Source organism: Daphnia carinata, chromosome 1 (assembly GCF_022539665.2).
Source record: "Daphnia carinata strain CSIRO-1 chromosome 1, CSIRO_AGI_Dcar_HiC_V3, whole genome shotgun sequence".
Classification (NCBI taxonomy): Eukaryota; Metazoa; Arthropoda; class Branchiopoda; order Diplostraca; family Daphniidae; genus Daphnia; species Daphnia carinata.
Window position 1 is genome coordinate 8,559,838 of NC_081331.1, and position 24,083 is coordinate 8,583,920.

Genomic DNA, 24,083 nt, shown 5'->3' on the forward strand with positions numbered 1-24,083 from the left:
TATGTAGGTTCCTAGGTGGGGGTGTGAAAAGTGTGATGTGGGAGTTTTCTATAAGGGCTTCGTAGATAGTTTCCGCATGCGTTGGAGCGATGGTGTCAGAACTCTCCCAAGCGAACCGTGAGAGCCCCCCGGGCGTTCCACAGTATGCAGGTAAGGACGGTCATTACCTGTTGTGTGCGAGTGCGGGTGTGCGAGACCCTTTTACAAAGCGGGAAACGTAATGCAGACAACACGCTAAAGGGTGAGGGATCCCGGGCGAGAACCTAAGTACATCCGAGAAATCACTAAAATTCGAAAGGAAAAAGTGATATGCAATAAAAGAAAGGAAAGACAAAAAATACGTTTCCGGTACGTGAAAACGTAAGCCAAACAGAATTCATCGTCTTTGACTGTGAACTATGCTTCTGATCTCTGAAAAACCTACATGGAGAATATTTCTAGCAAGCAGCGATTCAGAAAGCAAAGTCTCAACTCAGGCATGATGACCTTTGCCAACTACAACAGTCGCGTTCCACCGAAAGTCTTACAATTAGTGCTAGCTCAAGAGATTGGACACAATTTCGGTTCGCCTCACGATTATCCTAGCCATTATCGTCCTGAAAGGTTAAAATAGTATGAACGAGACATTCTTAATTGACATGAAGATGGAAGTCCGCCATAGTCGTGTTGACGATGTCGTCCAAGAACGTGTACAATTGACTGACAATGCGATTTTTCATTTTCTTTTGTGTTACTAAATTAGGTTTCCGTCGGCCACTGTCGGCGAACTGCCAAACAATTCACGCTTCTCCAATTGCAGCGTGTGCAACATCTCGTGCGCTCTAGATGCTATCGAGCAAGGCAAAAAGATGAACTGCTTCACAGGTAATGATCGAGCTCTTACGCCAATGAGGTGGACCTACTAATGATTTCTTTTTAGTTGTCTTATTTCTCAGATTCGTTGGGTGCTTAGGCGGTAACAAAATTGAAGAATTTTTTCTTCAATCATGAAACGCTACTCACCAAAGCACAATGGATAACGGTGAGCTGTATCAACTTGTTCTACGTTCTCTCTTTCTTCCCACCTCTGTGAAAATTTCGTGAGGTTAATGTCATCATTTTAATTAGGCAGAAAAATTGTTGGACTGTCTTGCTTATGGGTGTAGTCTCTGTCCTGTTTATGAGGTTCTTCATCTGGTTTTGCGCTACTCACACCTCGTCTTCAAACCTGGATATGCAGCCTGCATTGATTATTTTGCATATTTTCCGATATCGGTGCAGCGCATGGCGACGGAAGCGGCCTCAGCAACAACAGTAGCAGCAACAACAACTGCAGCAGCAATAACAGTAAAAACAACAACAGACGCATTTTGTTTATTTTATATACAATTCAAAAGATACAGCAGCAACAACAACAGAAGCAATAAAATAACCATGATAGTGTAAAAATAATCCAGCCCGATACACTCGGCATACGTCTCATAGAGGCTATATGCAATATATTTATCAGCCAATACCACAGCAATTTTTCTATTAAACATTTGTCGTTTCTAACAACAAATCAAAATGCAATATAATTACCAAAAATTATTAAATACCACTAACTAATAAAAAAAATACAGAAAAATAATTTTAAATATTTTATTAACATTTAGTCTAATAACTATTATTTTCGATTATAAATTGAAATTTTTTAGTCATGAGAAACGCAAGTTTTTGCCAATAAGTAGATTTCCCTCGATAGTTCTCCCAAATCCCATTAGCTCTATCAAAAACTTCATCCGCGGACTGAGAGCGGAAAAATTCCTTAGTCCTTTACAACATCCCCCACATATTTTTCGTGGAATTCATGTCTGCTCCTTTTTGGTAGTCACGGAAGTAATACAATTTCATCCTGATGATCGTCAAACCAGTCCTTTGTTGTTTTGGGCTGGCGGATTGGCGACCTATCTTGAATAAGTTTGATACTCCTGATAGGAAATTTTGCATGCATGGAAAGAAGTATCTCCAGCTACTTGTCGCTATTCAGCTTGCGTTCAATCAGGACAAAATCCCCGGCACCACTTGATGAAAACTTAAGAAGTAATTTAAGCAGAAAATACGACGCTTTATTATCAAATTTAAACATAATACCCAAAAGATTTTTCGTTGGAGAAAATTACGCCTTTCTACTGTTGAAGCTGCAAAGTTACGCATCGAGTCTTGAGGTGAAATAGGTAGGGTGATGAAACGTAAGCATAAAAGATTATGTTTCTTTTTTTCAACTTCCCGAATGGCTCGATGGCATAGCCATATAAACTTTTATGTTCAGCTTGACCTGTCATTACCTTTTGTGATATTTTGAAAGCTCTGGGATGAGAAATGAAAAAGGCAGTCAAGTAAAAAATAGATACATCCTCAAACGCTAAATGTGATTTATTGGTAGTAATAATACAAACAATAATTTACGACGCATGAGATCAGTCTCCGTCTTCTGGGGTCTCCTGGGGTCCGCGTTCAATGCTTGATCAAGTTGTAAATTTTTATGCAAATTATCGTTTACATATACAGTACCCACCAGATGAATTGGATCACTCCCTTCCAATTTTGCTCTTTTAAGATGCGTAGAATAGGCCCTACGGTGTCTCGCGCCAGGATTTCAGGTATTCATAAGTCATTCTCAGAAACTTCTGTATTAAAACCTTGTGTGGCCACCTTTTGCTTCGATCACTGCTTCACAGCGGGATTTTGTAGTAAAAATGTATTTCGAGAAAGTTTCATTCAATAACTTGCAAATTTTGCCACAAAGCATTTTTCGAAGTGTTAAAGATTTTTCGTATTTGGAGTCAAGATCCTAAATTTGTTCAATTGGATTAAGGTCCGTGCTTTGAGCTGGCCACACCATCTGCATAACTTCACCTAAATAGTAAGCAAGACTCTCATCGTTGACTCGAACCAATAACATGATTGAATAACCTACATACTAGTTTTTTTTTGTTATTTAAATACCCTCTACAAAGTCTAGATCCATATTTGGAATCATTGTCCTCTTGGAAGAGAAACCCCCTTCCTAAAAGCCGCTTCCCCAGGAAGGGTGTGATGAATAGAAAATTTGGTGCTAAACCTGACAAAAATCTGATTAACGGTAGATTTACGAACGTGAATAACAATAAGTTACCTACGTGTCCATGATACCTTCGATTTTTTTCAGGAGAACGGCACCTCTTACTGATATCGCACCCCATACCATAACATTACCTGAACTTTATACCACTGATCGTTAGTCCAATTAACAAGTTCTGTGGTAAACGTCAAGCTTTTCACAACATTTTGCTGTCGCAATAAAGGTTTTTTTGCCGCAAAATGACCTCTAGGACCCCAGTTCAGTAAGCAGCGGCGAATAGTTGTTTTGGAAACAGTTTTCCCCGTGGTGAAGTTGAATGCTTCATTTATAACAGGCACTGTTTTAGTTCGGCCCCTCTTACTAATAAGTTTAAAGAAGCGCTTGTTCGAATCCGAAAAAACTTCATAACGGCCACGTCCAGGTTTAGCCTTATTCGACTTTTTTTTATCAAATCGTATGATGTTGTACCGACCGGTGCTATATAGAAGACTAAATGATTTAATCACTGCACTGATGAACAATAACGTTTTGTACGAATGAATTTGCCCCTCTCCCCTCCACACTTCACAATGTTTTTTAGAACCCATGTGGTTTTTTCTTCAACAAAATGCGGTACGCTAAATAATTTCATGGTTTTCATTATCTGGCTTTGAAACATAGAATTCCATGCAAATAAGAATTCACAAATAAGTTTTAAAATCTAAAAATGTTTCCTTCTAAAATTAAGACAAAAATATGTATGCATGAACGCCCCTATCGCTTTCTCGCATTAGCATAATTGTCAATTTAAACGAAAAGCATTCTGAATTATATATGGTCACGATATCAACCAGACTTTCAACGCACTCAAGAAGTTAAAGATGTATTGTAATGAGCATGGTGATGAGGGTCGTGATCCGGTCGTACTCAAAGGGCTCCGGATCCGTGTTTTCGGTCATCTTCCATGGCGCTCTGGACATCCATCAGATTCCGCTGGGTCTCCTATTTATTCGTGGGATTGACGAACAGCTCCGCAGGATCCCTCGTCGTGTAGGGTGGATGCTAACGTAATCTCCGGCTTCCGGGTCGGACCATTGGCAAGTATAGGTTGGGAGTTTATGTGCCTCGCTTAGAGCGTTGTGCTCCCTTTCGCACTAGTCGGGAAGCCCATTTGTCCGAATGTGCGGTAAATGATGATGGCCGCTGGAAAACAACTTGTTTTCTTCAACGAAAGGCTTCAGGTCATGCAACTAGAGTCGATTCGTTTCAGTATGGCTAGCGCAGGTGTGGCGGCGAGTTCGATCATGATTGTCCAGATCGATTCATGAAGGTCACCTTTTTCTTTTCTAGGAAGGTGACGCTTTCCCTTACTACTAAATCGAAAACCGATAGTGCATCAATCACTGTCATCAGGGGGAATAAGTGAACTAGCATGGCTAGTCCCTATGGCAGGGAGGGGTCGCCGGTTACGTTGCTAGTGGCAACGCAACAGCCCTTTCTCCGTTGTCCTCTGGGGCCAGAAGTCTGTCGGCCACCCACTGTTGTCGACTCCGGTCCCTCGGCATCTCAGTCTTAGTGGGGGCTCGTAGTTGGTCGGCGCTTGAGCCTCTTCTATTCTCCCCCACGTCATTACCGCTGTCGTGCTTGTAGTTTGGGCTAAGGGCTTTGCTTGCTCTTTTCAACTGCTATCCTGTTGGTGGAACGATTTCATACTACTGACATGAACTATATCAGTTTTTTTCCGTTGAGAAGATGGACCTCGTGGTTCACCAGTGTGGTCTGTCTCACAAATCGATAATGTCCCATCCAGCGATAGAAGAGCTCCCCAACATGACCGACCTTGCATATCGGCTTGTAGACTAAAACGAGGACGATTGGCTAGAAGCTGGCATCGCGGTGTTTGACATCAATCGACCACTTCTTTTTCTGTCGTATTTCGTCGAGCCGTCACTTGCACGACGGCGTGTGTTTGAAGGTTAGGCGGTCGCTGTGCTGCACCACATATTGTGTTGGATACCACTCTCTTTGGTGACAATGTTACCGATCCCCAGATGGAGGTCTCTGGGTAACAGTGGCTCTATTCCGTATCTTAGAAAGAACGGGCTGAAACCGGTTGACACTTGTTGGCTCATGTTGTAGAAGAAGCACACATAGGGCAAGGCCCCATCCCAGTCGCGGTGGTCACGGGGGTCACATACATCGATAGCGCGCCAGGTAGGATATGATTCATCCTTTTCACTTGACTGTTGGCGCTCGGATGAAACGCGGAGGTCGTCTTGTGGTTCCTGCTTAGCAGTCTCTTTTGGTGAACCTTTTTTTTTAAGAACGGGAATGATACGATAGACAGGGATGCTCACTCAGTAGACGACGGGGGAAATAGAGTGGCGAGAGAAATGTCAGAAGTGTTGCGGATGTAGCCGGCGTTGAACCCAAATCGTGAGAATCAGGTAAGGACGGGGATAACGGCGTGGGATGTGAAGATGAGAATATTCCGATGGTCACACGAGACACGTATATTTACTTGACACACAGGTATTTTACAATTCGCGAAGGGAAGCCAGCAAGATGCGGAGCTCCTTCTTAGGACCACTTGGTAGACGGCGAGGTAACTAACTGCCTTACATAATTGATAGCAGACGACCCGTCGCATACCTTTCGGTCTGCCATCTAACAAGGGGAGGTGGAAGCGGGACACTAGATGGGGGAACATGATAGGATATAGGGTTGCTCGTAACAGAAGTAAAGGCCCAGGAAATAGAGAGAACGGTTAATGGTGTTGTAGAAACTATAGGCGGGAGACTTCAAGAAGCTCCGGCGATATTAGACGGAGAGGCCCGTGTACGACCTAAGCTTAAATGTTAACGAGAAGTGATGAGTTGAGGCCACAAGACTAGATAAAAAGAAGGCCGGTAGCCCGCGAAATGTGATTGAAATTTGCTGACTGTTTTTGCATATATGTAGAATGTTCTCTAGCGCTGAGAAGCCGAACGGGTTGCTAGAAACCCAACGGGAATTCAGCTCTTAGATAATCCGAAAATAAGAGTCTATAACCTGAAGAAAAACCCATCAAGGATTGATCAGCGCGGTTGAAGTTAGAAGAGGAGGAGGATAATCCTGAGGCCGAGATAAAGAAGATCAGCGGTGACATCTGGACCAGCGTTTTAAGTTATGTGCAGTAACTTTGGTTAATCTGTCAATGGTGTTTTCCTATACGAGTATATAAGGGCCGGTTAGGCCTAGGTAATAGCACACAATTTTTTCACCGAACCCTGGAGTCTACTTTTTTCAGCCGGGACTAGAGCTATGCAACGCATAAGAATATTTTCTCTTTCTTTTACGTGTCTGTCTGGTTCTTTCGCGCCAGTCGTGTGTCCCCGACGATAAATCCGGAACCCGAGTAACCTTGCCGGAACCCCATGCCGGTTCTAGCACTGTAAACAAAGACTTGCCAGTCTCGCGCGGAAGAACATTCGCTGGTACTCCACTGGTACTAGGCCATTCACAAATACACTCTTTCACCTTCTGAGTAGGCAGTTTTCGATGGTGAACTTAGGCCGTCAACCGAAACTCCACAACGGGAATGGATTGTTACACGGTTTTGTAGCGTTCCAGTCCAAGTAAGGCACTGGCGAAACAGTATCGATGTTCCGGTTTCTGCAGCGTCAACGCTGGATCCCTTGGCTTGTACGGTGGTGGTTTCTTTAATCTCTACAGAGCCCACCTTACACCGTGGCTGGGGATAACCACGCTTCCCTCTGCGTATAGGTTTTTACGGTCGTCACCATCTCTGTCGAAGTGCGCATGATTATTGGGTTGGCTACCATCCCTTTGGTTTTGAAAACCTTTTCGCTCGGTTCCAGTAACCACGGTTCATGGGGCCATTGAACCTGGGACGGGGACGCACAATCTTTGAACGTCTGACGTCATTGCGCTGGTCTCCACCTTCCCGTCGATAAGCGTGGCTAAGCTTCTAAGCTTCGCAAAAGTTACCCGTGTCGGAAATTCCGATGCACGACTCACGCCCAGGGTCCGATAAGGGAGAAGAAGGCACGAAAGGAAGACAAGGAGACCGGACGACGACAGGCACAGTTTGCAACCCTGCCAAAGGTCAAGGAATCTCACACGACTATCATAGCAGCAGCTCAGAAAGCTGCAGAAAACGCCGAAGCGCATGCGAGGTTCCGTCTTGAGACCAGCAAGCTCAGGCGCGGGAGCTACAGGAGGAGCTACAGCAAATATCCTAGAAAGATCAAGAGAGATAAAATAGTTACTATCGGTGATCCCAACATCGCCACCAACCCCAGCAGCATTGGCCAACGAAATAAAAGCCCTGGCAGTAGATCCAACCCCGGGACCTTCCAGCAACCTGGAAGCAAAGAAAGCTAAGTCCACAGCTCACGATACTCCAAAGAAGGGGAAAAATCAACCGTACCAGAGGACAGACTTAGCAGGCACCTAGCGTAAAGGTTCGCTAAGACTGGGCTGATTTCGTCACCGGACGAGGACGAAATCTTAAAATCCCCGTACTCAGCGTAAAAAAAGACACATACATTCTTTTGTAAAAAAATTCTGGTTTATAAATAAGTACATAAATAAAACAGTGTTGATAAGGACAGTCCAGGCAGAAAATACCAGACAAGCGGTAGCTTGTGCGGAAATCTCCGCGTCATCAGACGACGACCACATTGAAAGCAAGCTCACAAGCATGGAAAATGAGATAAGGAAATTTAGGGAAACCTTGGTATCGCATGCGTTAACTACACAGAAACTTGACAGAGAAGTAAGCAAAAAAGAGCACTGGAAGAAAACTTAGAAGCCGTAGCGGACAGGGTCACGTAGTTAGAGAGCAAAATAGCGGGACATAACAATTTAGAAATTATCAGCAGTAGCGAAAATGATCAAGGAAATAGGCGAACGAAGTAACGGCGTCCTGAACTAGACTGCAGAATTAATAGAACAGGCGCGGCAAAGGTTGTCTCGGAAGAACAAATCCCAATGGTAATAGAACATGTAAAAGGAGAAATAAAACGATAATAGATAAAGCAAAAGAAGAGGTTAGAGAAATTCACGACATCATGCCCGGTCTAGAAATTAGCCCAATAAGGATGTCCGAACCATTACAAACATCTTCAAGGGTAGAGTCTATGGGAGGTTCAAGAATAGAGTTGTTGGAAGATCGGGAACTAATACGCAAAGAGTTGCTAAAAAGCATATGCCTAGCTTACGCCGACGCGGAAATTAAAGAAAGATATATAGAATAGGCAGAGGGTAGATGGGCAGCAATGATAAAAATAAATGATAAATAGGCACTAGTATCTACAGCGGCAGAGAAAGCCAAAGACAGAGAACTAGCAGACACATATTGAGAAAGGAATAAAAAAACGGACGTCCAATCACTAGTAGTGAGAACAGCGCTACCATTACCGACGTTCAATGGGGATTTAACAACCTGGAAAGGGTGGAGATCGAGGTGGGCAGAAAAGAAGAAATCGAAACAGAGAATGAGGAAACAGAGAGCCTAACAATAAATACCTTCGGATCAAACCAAATAAAGAAGGATACGATGAAATCGTACGTAATTTGGTTAGTGCGAGAAGACAACGGGAAAATAAAAATAAGAACCACAGCAATAAAATTCATAGCGAAGGCCACACCAGTAGTGTAGTCAGAGTTAACAAAAACCCTCATGGAACACAAGGAGAGGAACGCAGACGGGAGACACTACAAAAACGACAGCAAAAAAGAGTTTGAGTTCGTGATAGGATGTGATTACTCTTAACAGATCTTAAGACACCATACGAAACAAGGCGCAGACGAATCAGTTGCATGAGTCAGAGAGGTCGGGTAGGTAATCTTTGGAGCACCCACAGGGAATGCCCAGAACACAACTCTAATGGCACAGGCAGTCAGTAAAAAAGCAATGATGGACTTCAAAGAGTTTTGGAGCGTGAACACATGGGGGTAACGGCACAAGAGCTAGAAGATCCGGGGTTCTTGAAAGTATACCAGGACACAATAAAACAAAGACATAACAGGAAAATACGAAGCATTATTCCCGTTCAAAAACAACAGAAGAACAATGGAGACAAATAAAAACATCGCTCTAATAAGGCTATCAGGGCATTTAAGAAGCCCTGAAGCAGGAGGAAAAACTGGTCTATCACAAAGTCTCTAACAGTACCTAGAGAAAGGGTACATAAAAGAAATAGACAAAGATTACAAAGGGGTATGTACATACCTCCCTCAGATCAGATAGACCAGTGAAAGGAAAGAAGCGTCTACCACAAAGATTAGACCAGTATTCGATGGGTCACTCAATCAACAGAACAGGCCCATTCTGAACGATCTGTTGGAAACAGGGCCGAATTTGAACCCAGACTTATTAGCGGTATTACTGCGATTCCGATAACACAAGAAATACTGGATAGTAGACATCACGCAGGCATTCTACAGATAGGAATACAAGAGGAACATGCGAAAATAGTCAGATTCATATGGATAAAAAATCCGCACCAGGAGCTGGCAGAGCTGGTGGAGTACAAAAGAAACGAGTCCCATTTGGGCTTTCAAGCGTCCCATTTATACTTAGGGCAGTGATCCTAAAATGTGTAGAAGATAACGAAGCACAATTTTCAGAACTTGCGGAACAAATGAGAAAGCAATTGTACGTAGATGATTGGCTAGGAGGTGCCAAGACGATACGGCAAGCAGTGGAACTGACCGTGCAATTACAACAGCTGTTCAGTATGGCGAAGATGCAACTAAAAAGGTGGACACCCAATAACAAAGCAATAAGAGAACAACTAAGGACAATACAGTTCCACAACGAACAGTAACCGTGGGAGAAGGCAATGAAGAGATCGTAAAGGCCCTAGGAGTAACGTGGGACCCAAGAACAGGTACCTTCCGATTCAATACTAAAGAGATAATAGAAGAGATAAACAAATGAACAAAAGGCCTACTAAGAGATCTTTAGCCTGGCACTAAAAGTGTTTGATCCTCTAGGACTGATATCACCAATAGTAGTGGTAGCGAAGATAATCATGCAGAGGGTATGGATGGCAAAGATGGGATGGGACGAGCCAATTCCGGCAAAAATAATACCACACTGGGAAACATTCGTGAAAGAATTATCAGACCTAACAGACACTAGAATAGACAGATGGTAGCGGAAGGCTGGCAACAATTACACCTGTTCCATGATGCCAGCGATGACGCATACAGCGGGGCAGAGTATATACAGAACGGGGATCAGACCAGGTTACTATGTTGTAGACGGAAGATGTAGACCGGAATAGCACCAGACCCCAAGAAATCTGTGTCCACACCACGATTGGAATTACTGAATAACCTGCTAGCAGTGAATTTAGGAAGCTATATTGAGACAGCACTGAGCACACCTTTGGATAAAACTCTATGGACCGATTCAGCCATAGCCTACTGGGGGATAAATGGAGAGTCTGGACAGTGGAAACAATTTGTCCACAACAGGGTAAGAGAAATCAGGGAAAAGGTTTCGGAATACGCAATATGATACTGCCAAGGAAAATATTGAATCCAGAATCCAGCAAACATAGCTTCAAGAGGAGCCACAGTGAGCCTCTTGAATAAAAAAAGAGCCTGGTGGCTGGGGCCGGATTGGCTGAACGACAGAAGCAGATGACCAGAAAACCCAGTGCAAGCAGATAAAAGGTGGGCGATAGACAAAACCAGAAGAGCTAAGAATAGCGATGTAACACAATGTAGAATAACAAATGAGGAAAAATGGTATGAAGATTATGGAAAGCTGCGAACCATCAAGAATATGGGCAACGGTTAAAAGAGCGGTGCAGCAGTTGAAAGGCGAAGCAAGTCCGACACGCAGTTGGGCAAAGTCACAGTAGGACCATACAAAAAGGATTTCAGTATGTTGGGAATATATTAGATTCCCAACAGCAGACGACGCGGTCTGGACGCCGCACGAGGCTGCCCAGCCGTTTTAGCGCTTTTGAATTGGGTGGTCCTCGATAGAGGGCCACCATTGTACATTCCTTGTATGTAAGCCCCGCCCTAGGCCTATTGGCCGTCTCGGAAGAGAGGGCAAGGGGCAGTCAGTCAGAAAATACACTCGCTACCGTGCACAACAAGCTGAACCAGTGTTCCCGTGTTCATCTTCAAAACATCTTCAATTTATCAAAGGTAAAAATCAGACACGGGCTGATTATTTCCCTTCATGGTCCTTCGAACCTTTAATTCTTAACTTAAGTTAACTTTCTTACTTTAAGCTAATTTACTTGTTGTGTTCTGTGGGGGAGTTTTTCTGAGCTCACCCCTTTTCGTCCCTAGAGACCACGTGCGAACTTTTCCCTTTTGAACACGTGTTACCCTAAGCGTGTGAAACCTTTTTTTGCTGTTTCACCACGCGATTAGTTAAGACTCGTGAATTTTTTTTTCCTTTTTTTGCCTTTTACCACTCGTTGAGCCACCGTGTGAAACTTTTTTCTTTCACCACGTATGGAGTGTGTAGGCACCCTTTTTTTCCCTTTTGCCTTTAAATTGTTAGGGTAAACACGTGGTTGGCGGCCAAACACGGCAAAACCAGGCACCAGTTCAAGTAGCAGCAGCAGCAGCTCCAATTCAACAAGCAACACGTCTTCCCCAAAGACAAATCAAGCATTTTAAAGGAGATATTCTTGAGTGGACATCATTCTGGGAGAGCTTTAATGCCTCCATTCACTCGTCTACAATGTCGGATGTCCAAAAATTCGACTACTTAAAAGAATATTTAAAAGGGGAAGCGTACTTGTGCGTTGAAAATCTGGAACTCACCGCAGCAAACTACAACATAGCCATAGCAGAGCTAAAAAGAGTCTACGCTAAACCAAAGGCTCTTATTCAAACTCATTTATGCAAGTTTGACAACCTAGCTCCTGTCAAGACAATGGCAGACGTATCGGCGCTGAGAAAATTGCAGCTCACAGTCCAGTCTCATATTAACGCCTTGGAAACCCTCGGGGTTCGAAAAGAATCATTTGGAGGACTCCTTGGCACAAAACTAATGAAATTGCTTCCTGCAGAATTGCAGAAAGAGTGGTCGAGCTCTGAAGAAAACGACATCACAGACATCGCATCCCTACTGAATTTCATCAGGGATGAAGTTGACGCAGCGGAGAGGTACAGCCGATGGAAATCGGAAACCACAAAAACGCCACAACAGTCAACATCGCCAAGTCCAGCGAAACCAATACACGCTGCCACAGCATCACAGCTGGCGATTGGAGCCAGATCACAACCAGCTCCACACACCAGCAAAAACTCCAGACAATTTGTGCCACCGTCAAACACACCTTTTAGGAGACAGGACAATTTTATCATGCGAGAATGCACAAGACCATGCATTTTCTGCGGGGAAGTTCACTACCCCACGGTTTGTCCAGTGAACCTAAAAGAAAAAAAGGCCATCATCGCTAAGCTGAAAAGGTGCGTCAGATGCTTCAGTGCAAACCACGAAACTCTGAACTGCACCACAAACTACACTTGCAAACATTGCCAAGCCATTCATCACACGGCTCTCTGCGACAAAAAGCAGACACGTTTTGCGCACCAAACTGTTAATGGCAACAGCGCCATCACAAATGTTACGGCGTCTGCTGCAAGCGCAAACACCCCAGGCAATCTCGTGGTGAAGACAGCTACAGTAAATGTAGTAGGCCCAAATGGCAAACAAACAAGAGCCATTTTATTTATAGACGACGGCAGCCATAGATCTTGGGTCACAAGATCTATTTCAAAATTGTTGGATCTCAAAGTGGTGGCAGTGGAAAACATCGGTACCAGAGTTTTCAAGCAACGAAAACCCAATCCAGTGGAAAAGACAAATTCAGTCGAGCTGACATTTAGGGGCACTTGGCATGGTGCCCCACTCGTCAAAATTACAGCACTAGAAACGGACTACATTGGAGACACTGGTCCATATGCCCACACAACATTCGCACAAAAATTGTGGCTGGACAACGAAAGAATGGCTGACGACAGGTTCGAGACAAACAGCCAGGAAAAAGATGTCGGGATTTTAATAGGAGTCGACCAGATGTTTGAAATCATCCCTAACGAAGCAGCTATCCAAAGCCCGTGTGGCCTAAGGGCCTACAACACAAAACTTGGGCGGATGATAGTTGGACCTTCTAAAGAAAAAAATTCGAAAAAAGGCAAAGCATTGATCCAGCAAATGCTGCAATGCAGTAGTTTCTCTGCCCAATCAGTAGCTTCATATGCAGCCGGCTGCCTTAATTCAAACTACACTTTTACAACTCTTCCAGAAGAAAAGGAGAAAACGCCGGATGTAAAGGAGAAAAAGGAATCTTCATCTCCCCACCCGACCTCTATGGAAGAAATTTCCATAGAGAACTCCAAAATTAAAGAAAAAAAGAAGACTGTAAAAGAGGAATTAAAGAGGCAGACGGACTTTGATCTATCCTTGTTTTGGAAGCTAGAACACTTCGCCATTTTAGACGATTGCGATGCAGTGGAGCCAGACGATCCTCTAGGCTCCTTTGGAGACAAAATCACCCGTCAAAAAGATGGGCGATACTGCACCCCAATCCCATGGAAAACGGATAAGTGGAGGTTGGAGAAAAATTTCCTGATGGCTAAAGGAAGACTGGAGAGTCTTTTAAACAGACTCAAGAAAACGCCAGCGCTTCTATCGGCTTACCACCAGGAGATCGAGCAACTCAGAGTCCAAAACTTCGTAGAAAAGGCAGACCTAAACTACGATGGACTCCACACTTATCTGCCACATCATCCTGTCATCCGACAGGATAAAACAACCACGAAAATCCGACCGGTCTTTGATGGAGCGGCTTAGTCCAAATTTGGACCAAGCCTCAACGACGTCCTAGAAACCGGTCCGAACCTGAATCCTGACCTGCTAGCCGTTCTAATGCGATTCCGATTAAATCGGATCGCATGGATAGCAGATATTGAAAAAGCTTTTTTAAACATCGCCCTGCATCCTGAAGACTCAGAAGCAGTACGATTCCTGTGGGTAACGGAACCAGAAACATCTGGCTCCCCTTTAGTTGCTTACAAATGGAAGCGAGTTCCATTTGGACTCAGTTCCAGCCCATTCTTGCTTAGAGTTACCCTCAACAAGCATTTGGATGGAATGGAGCCACTGTACTCCACTACAGTAAAACAGCTAAAAGAGCAAATTTACGTCGACGACTACCTAGGTGGCGCCGACAGCATTCCCACAGCCAAAAACAGGATTCAGGAAACAAAGGCCATCTTCCAGGAGGCTAAACTCAACATGCGAAGCTGGGTGACAAACGACAAAACACTTCGCAAATTTCTCAGTGAGAAGGGGCTTATCAACCCCATTGTCAAAATCTTCACTCAGAAACTGGAAGAGGGCCAACCAAAGGTCCTAGGCATTCGGTGGGACACCGAATCCGACACATTCCAATTCGACCCCGCGCCCATCATTGAAGCCGCAACAGAATTGGGGGACCTTGTCACCAAAAGAAATATCCTACGGATATCGGCAAGAGTGTTTGATCCCATTGGGTTCTTAGCACCCACTACACTCCTGCTAAAAATCATCTACCAGAAGCTTTGGGAAGCAGAAATTGACTGGGACGTCGAAGCGCCGCCGGAAATTGCACAAACATGGATAACTGCTATGACTGGGTTGAACGAGTTCGCCAAATTGAAAATCCCCCGCTGGATAGGCCACTCGAAAAGGGTCATACAATCAGCAGAAATTCACGTCTTCGGGGATGCTTCTGAGGCGGCGTATGGAGCCGTTGCTTACGCAAGGCTCCAAACAAAAAACAACGAAACCAGCATTCACTTTCTAGCCAGTAAAACGAAAGTGGCACCTCTCCCAAAGAAAAAAGTTACCCTACCTCGACTGGAGTTATTAGGCTCGCTTCTAGCCGCAAGGCTAGGAGAAAAACTGAAAAATTTTCTTCACACAGAGTCATGGCGAACCATATTTTGGACAGACTCTTTGGTAGCACTTGGGTGGATCAGAGGAGATCCTAACAGATGGAAACCATTTGTTAGGAACCAAGTGGAAGCTATCAGAAAGCTGTCTGGAGTGAGTTGGTGGCGGCACTGCCCGGGCATACACAATCCTGCGGATCTTGCCTCGCGGGGAGCGCCAGCGTCAGCGCTGGTACACTCCGAGCTATGGTGGAATGGTCCACCATGGCTTAAAGAAGAAACAGAATGGCCGGATTCAACACCCGATGCAGGAGAAACAAGCATCCACGAAAAGATCGAAGCGGAAGCCAAAGGAAAAACCGTCATCATGTCGGTGGTTACCGTGGAACCAGCTACCCCAATGGAATGGCAGCTGGAACGAATTCCATCATGGAATCGACTACTTCGACGAACCGCCTGGATGCTTAGGTTCCTCCACAAGAATCGCCCCATCAACAGAACGCAAATCAGAACTCCAATCAAGATAGGAGACGAAAAGGAAATACTGGTAGACCATCTGACAGTAGAGGAACTGACGAAGGCGGAGCTACTGATCTACAGGCAGCTCCAAAAAGAAGCATTTCCAAAGACGTTCCAAGACCTACAAGAGGGAAGGCAACCACACCACAAGGAGAAAATTGCCAAACTCCGACCCGTGTGGGATGAAAGAGACAAGCTGATCAGAGTGACCGGAAGGGTCGAATTGGCACTAAGAGACAGGGACATTGAACCTGCCATACTGCTGCCCACTCACCACCCAGTCGTCAAATTGCTCATCGCAGATAGGCACGTCTCACTTAAACACGCCGGAGTGAAAACTACCCTCTCCGATTTACGGGAACGTTTTTGGATTATCAAAGGGCGTCAGCAGACCAAATCTGTTTGGCATGCCTGCGTCAAGTGCCAACGGCTAACTTCACCACCATTTACTGAAGTAGCTGCACCTCTACCACTGAATCGCTTGAAACAAGCGAAAGCCTTCGAAATCACGGGTGTGGATTTCGCAGGGCCATTGTATTACAAACACCCAATATCACGTAAGAAACGCAAGCAAGCGGAACTTACGACCTCCGTGGATCCCCCACAAACGGATGATCCAAGTGTGGAGACTCCAGCCGAGCCTCCAGCCATGGAACAAACGGAGGAAAAAGAAAACCTCCAACCGGACGACTCAGGCAAGAAGAAAAAGGGTACAATCAAGCAACCCAAAAGTTATGCCTGCTTATTCACCTGTGCGGTGACTAGGGCCGTCCACCTGGAGTTGACTAAAACCATGTCAGCACGTGACTTTCTCCTAGCCTTCAGAAGATTTTCAGCTAGGAGAGGTAACGTGTCTGTCATGTATTCGGATAACGCACAAACATTTAGGTGCGTTTCCAAACACTTAAAGGTCTTGAGATCCGATCCAGCGATCCATGACCTCCTAGCCATGCGAAAAACCGAGTGGATCTTCTCCGCCAGCCTAGCCCCATGGTGGGGAGGCTTCTGGGAACGCATGGTTAGGACAATGAAAGACCTACTACGGCGTTCCAATGGCCGTGCGTGTCTAGAATACGACGAGTTGGAAGTCAGTTTGATCGAGACAGAAAGCGTAGTGAACGCAAGGCCACTCACCTACGTGGCAGAGGGGAGTGATGATCCACTTCCCATCACTCCGAACCAATTTCTGAACAACAGACGATCTAATTGCACTCCCCCGGAGCCAGTAATTAATCTACTGACTCCCGACCCAACCAACGCACGACTCATCGAAATGGACCACCTACGTAGAGACTATGTCAAGGACACTTGCGAGCGATTCGTCAATGACTACTTGCTCCAAGTAGACAATTTTCACTGCAAGGGAGGACCTGGACGCAAGATCCGAGTAGGCGAAGTTGTCACCATCCACGATGACAACACGAAACGACTTATGTGGACCGTCGGTGTGGTGAAAGAGCTGATTTCCAGCCGAGACGGGCTGATTCGATCTGTAACGGTCAAGACCCCTAACGGAAACTTGATCAACCGAGCGATTCAGTCCCTACACCCCCTGGAATTACGCGAGGACCAGCCCGACGACGTTGAAGTACTACCCGCGCCGGAAATGGAGCCGGAAGAAGACACAACTCCATCCGTGTCAGCTGCCAGCCCGGTCGAAGAGAGCGAACCGTGGAGCACGGGCTCTGGTGGGGAGTGTGTTGGGAATATATTAGATTCCCAACAGCAGACGACGCGGTCTGGACGCCGCACGAGGCTGCCCAGCCGTTTTAGCGCTTTTGAATTGGGTGGTCCTCGATAGAGGGCCACCATTGTACATTCCTTGTATGTAAGCCCCGCCCTAGGCCTATTGGCCGTCTCGGAAGAGAGGGCAAGGGGCAGTCAGTCAGAAAATACACTCGCTACCGTGCACAACAAGCTGAACCAGTGTTCCCGTGTTCATCTTCAAAACATCTTCAATTTATCAAAGGTAAAAATCAGACACGGGCTGATTATTTCCCTTCACAGTATTCTTACAGTTGACGAAGTAGGGGAAGCTGAGTTAGACCTATGGAGGGAAATGCAGAGAGAAACATTTCCAGAAGTCCAGCATATACCAGCAATCAAAGAAAACAAAACATGGAAACTTGAAAAACTAAGGAAACTGGGGATAATTTGGGAGAATAAAAACAGGTTATTAAGACGCACTGGCAGGCATCAGAACCGGCTAACCTACAATAACAGAGAACCAGTAATACTGCTCCCGGAAGACCAATATTTCACAAAGACGCTAATAGAACAGACACACGAAAGGTTAAAAACACACAGGCGTAAATACGACGATGGCCGAGATAAGGAGGACGTTCTGAGTCCCTAATTAAAGGCAGACAGTGAAGGAGTTAAAAAGATGCATGAAATGTGAGAAATTAGACAAAGGGCGTTTAATGAGATACCAGCACCGCTACCGGTAGACAGGCTTCAGATATCAAACCCGTTCGATGGGACGGGGATTGATTTCGCAGGACCTTTTACGCTGATAGGAGCCACAAAAAACGAACAGGCAAAGGGTTACATTTTTCCATTCACATGTGCGGCGACAAGAGCGATACACTTGGAGGTAGCCACTGGCCGAGATACGACGTCATTCATATATGCACTCCGAAGGTTCTTCCCAAGGAGAGACGTTCTGAAGGTAATGTACTCAGACAATGAGCGCACCTTTACGCAAGTAGCGCAATACTTGCAAGCTGCATATAAGAGCGAAAAAGTTTATAATACGCTAGTGAACCTCAACGTAAAATGGAGGTTATCACCGAGCCTAGCTCCCTGGTAGGGAGGGTTTTGGGGGAGGATGGTACAGATGGTAAAAAAGCTGTTGTACAAGACGTGTGGAAGTAAATGCCTGGAATATGATATATTCCATCAGTGTTAACAGAGATCGAGGACACCATCAACTCGAGACCGCTGGCTTATATATCAGATGAAGACAACGAGCATCTAACGTCCAAACAGTTAATATCAGGATACAAACAGAGACAAAAACACCCCAACGATGATGAAGAAAGGGAATACTCTAACAGCATCTCCCTTACAAGGAGAGAAAAAATACGCAGAAATCTGCTAGCTCAATGGTGGGAAGGCCTCTACAGAGAGTATGTAGTAGACCTGGAAAAATTTCCCTGCCCTACACCAAGCAGCAAAGAGCGAGTGGAAGTGGGGCAGGTAGTATTGATACACGACCATCATTGCAAACGATCGAAGTGGAATATTGGGAGAGTAGCAAAGATCTATACAGGGTCGGACGGGAAAGTAAGGAGAACAGGAGTTCTGATAGCCGATAAAATGAAAGGAGTTGGATCCATACCAATACACCGGGATATGAAAAGTCTCTGTCCACTAGAATGACACGCAGGGCAGATTGATAGAGACCGTACCAACACAGCTCCGTTTCCCCCAAATTTAGAGATAGGATCGGACTCTGAGTTAGATGAGGGTCCGACGGGGGGAGTGTCAGAAATTCCGACGTCCGACCCACGCCCAGGGTCCGACAAGGGAGAAGAAGACAACACAGGAAGACAAGGGGTATCGGTAGACGGAGAAGGAAGAAGATTTGCCGAAGAAACATTGGAGACATGATACAGAATAGATGAACCGTCAATCGGAGAGAAAGGAGCTCCAGGCGGAAGCATCAGAACAAGACCGGAGATGTAGAACAGACTCGTCGTAAGACGACATAAGATTAAACGTTAACGGGAAAAGAATGAATTTGAACCGCATAACCGACCGGAGAAAGGTCGGTAGCCCGGGAGATGATATTGTAATGTGGTGACTGTTTCTACATATACTTATGTAGAACGGTCTCTAGCAATAGAAGACCTAACCGGATGGTAGCAACCAACGGTAAGGAAAGAGGCTATAGCCACAAGGAAAATGGTTCAAGCCCCCGGAAGACATGGTCGGAGTTATATGAGGAGAGGATCATCTCGCGGCCAGGAGAAAGAAAATTAGCGGTGATATTTGGACCAGCGTTTAAAATTGTGTTTAATTGAGCATTTAAAACTGTAAACGGTGTTTTTTCTGTGTGCGTATATTTATAAATACGGATTCGGGCTTGCTGGGGCAATTCTTCGCAATATTCCTGCTTCTCATATTGATAGCAGATGGGTCGTTCTTCCGGTGTACGGCTGCACGGGCGATGTGCACCGCCGGTTTCTTCCCGTGAAACTGCTGCTGAGAGGTGAGCTTAGCCACCACCTTGAGGTCACGGATGGCTTGTAATAGTTCGCGGTTTACAACTTCAGCTGGGGCCAAGGCGGCGACTGGCATTTCACTCCCGTGGGCGGACCCACCACCGGTACGGACTTATCGTAATGACGCAATGCGATCATTACGATAGGTCCGTACTTTGACCTTTTTTGCCGTCGCAAGCATTTGAAAAATTCGGCGCTGGTTCTAGGGCTGAATGGGCAAATTTTCCCCACGAATACCTGTTTGAAATCTTGATAGAAATGTTCGACTTTTGCCGCTTGGTCATTCACGGGTGGACCGTCAGACGTTAACTGCGGACGTCGTTGAAAAATTCGATGGGAGATTCATCAAATTGATGGATCCTCCTAGTTTGACCATTTCTTATTTGTAATACCCTTTTTTACTCACGCTTACAATTTCCAAACTAATTTGTTTTGTCATTACCATCTTCTGTCTACTTTGACATGCGTTTCATACGCTTATTATAATTTTCTATTCGTTAAGTTTTAGTTTCCTTTTTGTTTTTGAAAAAAGCTCTAGCAATACTCAAACCAGGTAAGGGTTTGGTAGTTAGAATAAATTCGAGATTGTCCTTGGGGAATTGGAGACTGTTATTTTGTACCCTCTTCTTTTTAAAGGCAAGAAAACCATCACTGTCTATAATGAAATGGTAAGCATAAAACACTAGTGAAAGCATCTAAGTCGCAGCACTAACAAAAGTGGAGGAAGTATTTTAAGATCTACCCTTTCCTGCCATGCGCAATTTGACAGTGAAATCTCCCTACTACAACACTTTTACAGTACAGTACAGGCATAGTCAACCGGGCTAAGATGCCCCACTGAAAAGAAAATCAATGCTAAAAATGCCTCACGAAATTTCGAAATTAATTTGAGTAACAGTAAACAAATTGTTTAAATATGGAAAATAATGTTTTGTTTACAACACAACTTGCAACAACGTACAACAACAACTATTCTGGCCCGCTATTTAAGTCTTTATATTTGCTAATACCAAGACGAATTGTTCCAAGTCATAAAATCTTTAGCTTCTACGGCTTCGACTTCATGGAGTGTTGGCTTCATGCCACTGTTTGCGAACATCGTTGTTCGTGCACATTTCTGGAATACTGCAATGTTGTCAATGTTATTGCACTGTGCAGTTGTTACAATGCTACAAATATTGTAGTGAACATTTAAAAAATTTTACCAAGTTTTACTTCATGCATTATGATGTTGGTTGGTTAATTTTATTTGTAATCTTATATACATTTAAAATGTTTTACTTGTGATAGTTTTATAAATGCGCCATTTTGTCTGTGCTATTTATTATAAACGAAGCCTTTTATTTATGACGATATTTAGTAATGAAACTTCATATTTGTGAAAATAATTTTTTCATGAGTTCTAATGAAAATTTCCACTTAGCAAAATATTTACTCAAGATAACTTGTTCAGTGATCAGAATTACTTAGGCAGAAATGTGTAGCATATTTTAAAAAATCCGACCCTCCTCTGCGGATGAAAATGCCCCCCTATCGTTGAATAGGAAAATTGAGTTAGATTTTAGACTGAGTTTAAGCATTTGGTAAATTGCGAATTGGTAAATTGCGAATTTTAGAACCGCCCTTTGCGCGGTTGAATAACTAAAGGGCTCTATAATCGAGCAGCTGAACTGAGAGCGATCTATCGTCGATTTATTTATCACTCAGATTTCGATGGTATCAAAATGTGGAAGCGTACAGCACAGGGCAATCTCTATGATTATATTACTATGATACGATTGGTCATTATTTTGGATATATTATTCTGTAAACTGTAATTAATAAGTGGGCCGCAACAAAACGACACAAAAAGTGTCATTTTGTAACATAGTTATTAAAAAATACTGGCTTCATTAAGGCGTTAAAGGGCTTCATTAAAGAGATAAGTAACATAATAACTGATTTTGTTCTATGGTTTTCCGTCTGAATCCGTTGGAAGGCAATTATTTTACATAGGGTCATTAAACCTATTTGTACCTGTTTAAAATAGCTAAAACCAATTGCATTAACATTTCTTTGGATGTTGAAAGTGCGTATACCGTAAATTCCCACCACGAAACATGTATTTAGTTGAAAATACAGCTGAAACATGGCGATGAAAAATCGGTTCAATAATTGAGCAGGTTCCATAGCTAGGTGGTTCTATAAAATGGATCGACATTGCATTGAGTTCCTTTAGGTCTAACGAAACCACAAGGCCTCCTTCAGCAACGATTAATTTTCTTATTTCGCGAAGCATTTTAATGGTATGAACCAATATTTTATAAGCCTATTTCCTCTTTTATACCGACAGCTTAAATGAAAATAAGGATTAAAACAAACGTTGTGCATGCCATTATTCAGCAATTAGTTACCATGGTAACGAGACTTCCCATCATATAGTTTGCTTCTCGCAGCCCAGTAGAAAAAATATTTTAGTATTTTGTTGCCTTATAAATGCCTAACGGCAAGTTGTCCCCTCCCACAGTGATATAAAGATGAGAACCCACTAATTTGAGTATGGTTTCCATAGTAATTTCAAACAGGGCTTTTTCGCAGTTTGCCACATGTTTAAATTCGGCCTAAAATTCTATGCAATTGTCCTATTTGCCAAAAGGGGGCATTTTCATTTGAAGACGGTGTTCGGTGAATTAGTCGTTAGATAGTGTGCCGAAATATGTCATGGCGACTTTCTCTATTTCTTGTCCCATCTCCCTATCTCTGGTCTTGATAAGGAATTATAAATAATATAGATTTACATGAAAATGGTAATGCTTAAGAGAAAACCTGCTAATGAACCATCCATCCTTTGCTTAATGCCGGTCATTGTCAGAAAATCTGACGTCCGACCCTCAGTCAGAGGTCCAGGCCGGGACTTTGAGAGAGAATCTGGGTGAGACCCCGGTGAACGGAGAGACGGAAACGTCAGGTGGAGAAATCCAGCCAAGTTCCGCGAAGTAAAATAGATCTACCGTACAACGGGACAAGAGTTGAGCGTGGCCGGGGGAAAGACCGCCTGCGCCGCATGATGGAATAATGAGGAAATAGGGAACCCTGAATATGATATTGATGTCTGTTAACGTCCTTCTCATCTATATGGAACGGTCCCTAGCGAGAAGAGGCCAAGCCAAACATCAAGAACAAACGGAAGAAAGGAGGATAGTAGCCGCCAAGAAATCCCCTCGAGCCACGGGAAGGGGAAACATGGTGTCACCGATTTGATCGGTAGAGGCAAAACCCCTAGGGCTCCCTTATATGTTCGACTTTCTTTTGTTTTCCTTCTGGTCTTCTTGGAGCCATATGGAGTTCGACCTAGTCAGTCTAAGTCTCATTTTTGTCCCTTTAAGTCGTCAGTCAGTCTCATTTGTGTGTTTTTTTAGTCTTCTTTCTGCTCCCTTTAGAGTCGACATTCACGTCGAAATCCCCTCTTGTCCAACGAAGTGTTCCTTGTTTTCAGTTTAATACAAGTATCTCAAACTTCGTCAGTTTCATTTTGACAATACAGGGAATTAAGGGCTTAAAGACTGACATTTAAAAAGCTATTGCCATTCTCTCTCGAGATACGCAACAAATGGTGCCGAAACCCGGGACTCTGGAAATTGACTAGTATAAATCTCCATTTCCAGCTGTCCAACTTTGTACTGTAGCGACCTCGTGTTGTTCACGTTCCGTGTCCACGCTGGTCGACCAACCGTTCGAACTGTATCCGTTTATATCGTCTACATCTTGTGTCTGTTAAGCATTTGTGCTACTCTACTTCAATTGCAAGATGAGTGAGACCCAAGGAATTGCCACGAATCCCACCAAGGAAGAACCTACAACGGCCGTAAAAACCGCTGAGTCGGGGCCGGTTTACCATGGAGGAAGTACAGGAGTCATCTCAAAACTCACCAAGGAAGAATCTGAAGTAGCCTTTAAAATCGCTGAGCCGGGGCCAGATCGCAATGGTGGAAATATGAGTCATGACTTGTCAATTCCCAGTGTTACTCAATCACGAGGTCTACGGAAGAGGGAGCATACCACGCTGTCGACCAGGATCCACGACTGTATCCGCCAACATCGTCAAGGCATTCGTCTCAGCAAAGGCCAATTGAGCATCTGGCGCACCGAACTCGTTCGCGCATTACCCCATCCTCACCACCACGGGCAGTCAACCTGTTGGAGCAATGCAGAAGAGTCGGGACAAGAGAGCGAAGCAAATAGACAGAAAAATAGGGGCAAAGAACTATCGATATGTCCAACGATCCATCGTTTAGCACCCAGCAACAGTCAAAGAGCGACCCAAAATCTGATTCTAGTCTCATCTGCCAACTTGTCGATTCTTTGAA

At 44.3% G+C, this 24,083-nt stretch overlaps 2 protein-coding genes across 2 annotated transcripts; both read left to right on the top strand.

The window, feature by feature from the left end:
- The first annotated feature begins 11,786 nt into the window (after positions 1 to 11,786).
- On the top strand, positions 11,787 to 13,907 carry LOC130695943 (uncharacterized). The gene has a single exon (XM_057519017.1). It carries the CDS (start codon positions 11,787 to 11,789, stop codon positions 13,905 to 13,907), a length of 2,121 nt encoding a protein of 706 aa, XP_057375000.1.
- Positions 13,908 to 13,982: 75 nt separating this feature from the next.
- On the top strand, positions 13,983 to 24,082 carry LOC130695954 (uncharacterized). Its single transcript, XM_057519020.1, has 2 exons — positions 13,983 to 17,196; positions 23,496 to 24,082. Exons 1-2 carry the CDS (start codon positions 13,983 to 13,985, stop codon positions 24,080 to 24,082), a joined length of 3,801 nt encoding a protein of 1,266 aa, XP_057375003.1.
- The last annotated feature ends 1 nt before the right edge of the window (position 24,083 follows it).

Coding starts and splice junctions, on each gene's coding strand:
- LOC130695954 (XM_057519020.1), top strand. CDS start 13,983: ATGCGATTCCGATTAAATCGGATCGCATGGATAGCAGATATTGAAAAA. Junction 17,197..23,495: donor ACCGTGGAGCACGGGCTCTG/GTGGGGAGTGTG, acceptor GTGTCTGTTAAG/CATTTGTGCTACTCTACTTC.
- LOC130695943 (XM_057519017.1), top strand. CDS start 11,787: ATGTCGGATGTCCAAAAATTCGACTACTTAAAAGAATATTTAAAAGGG.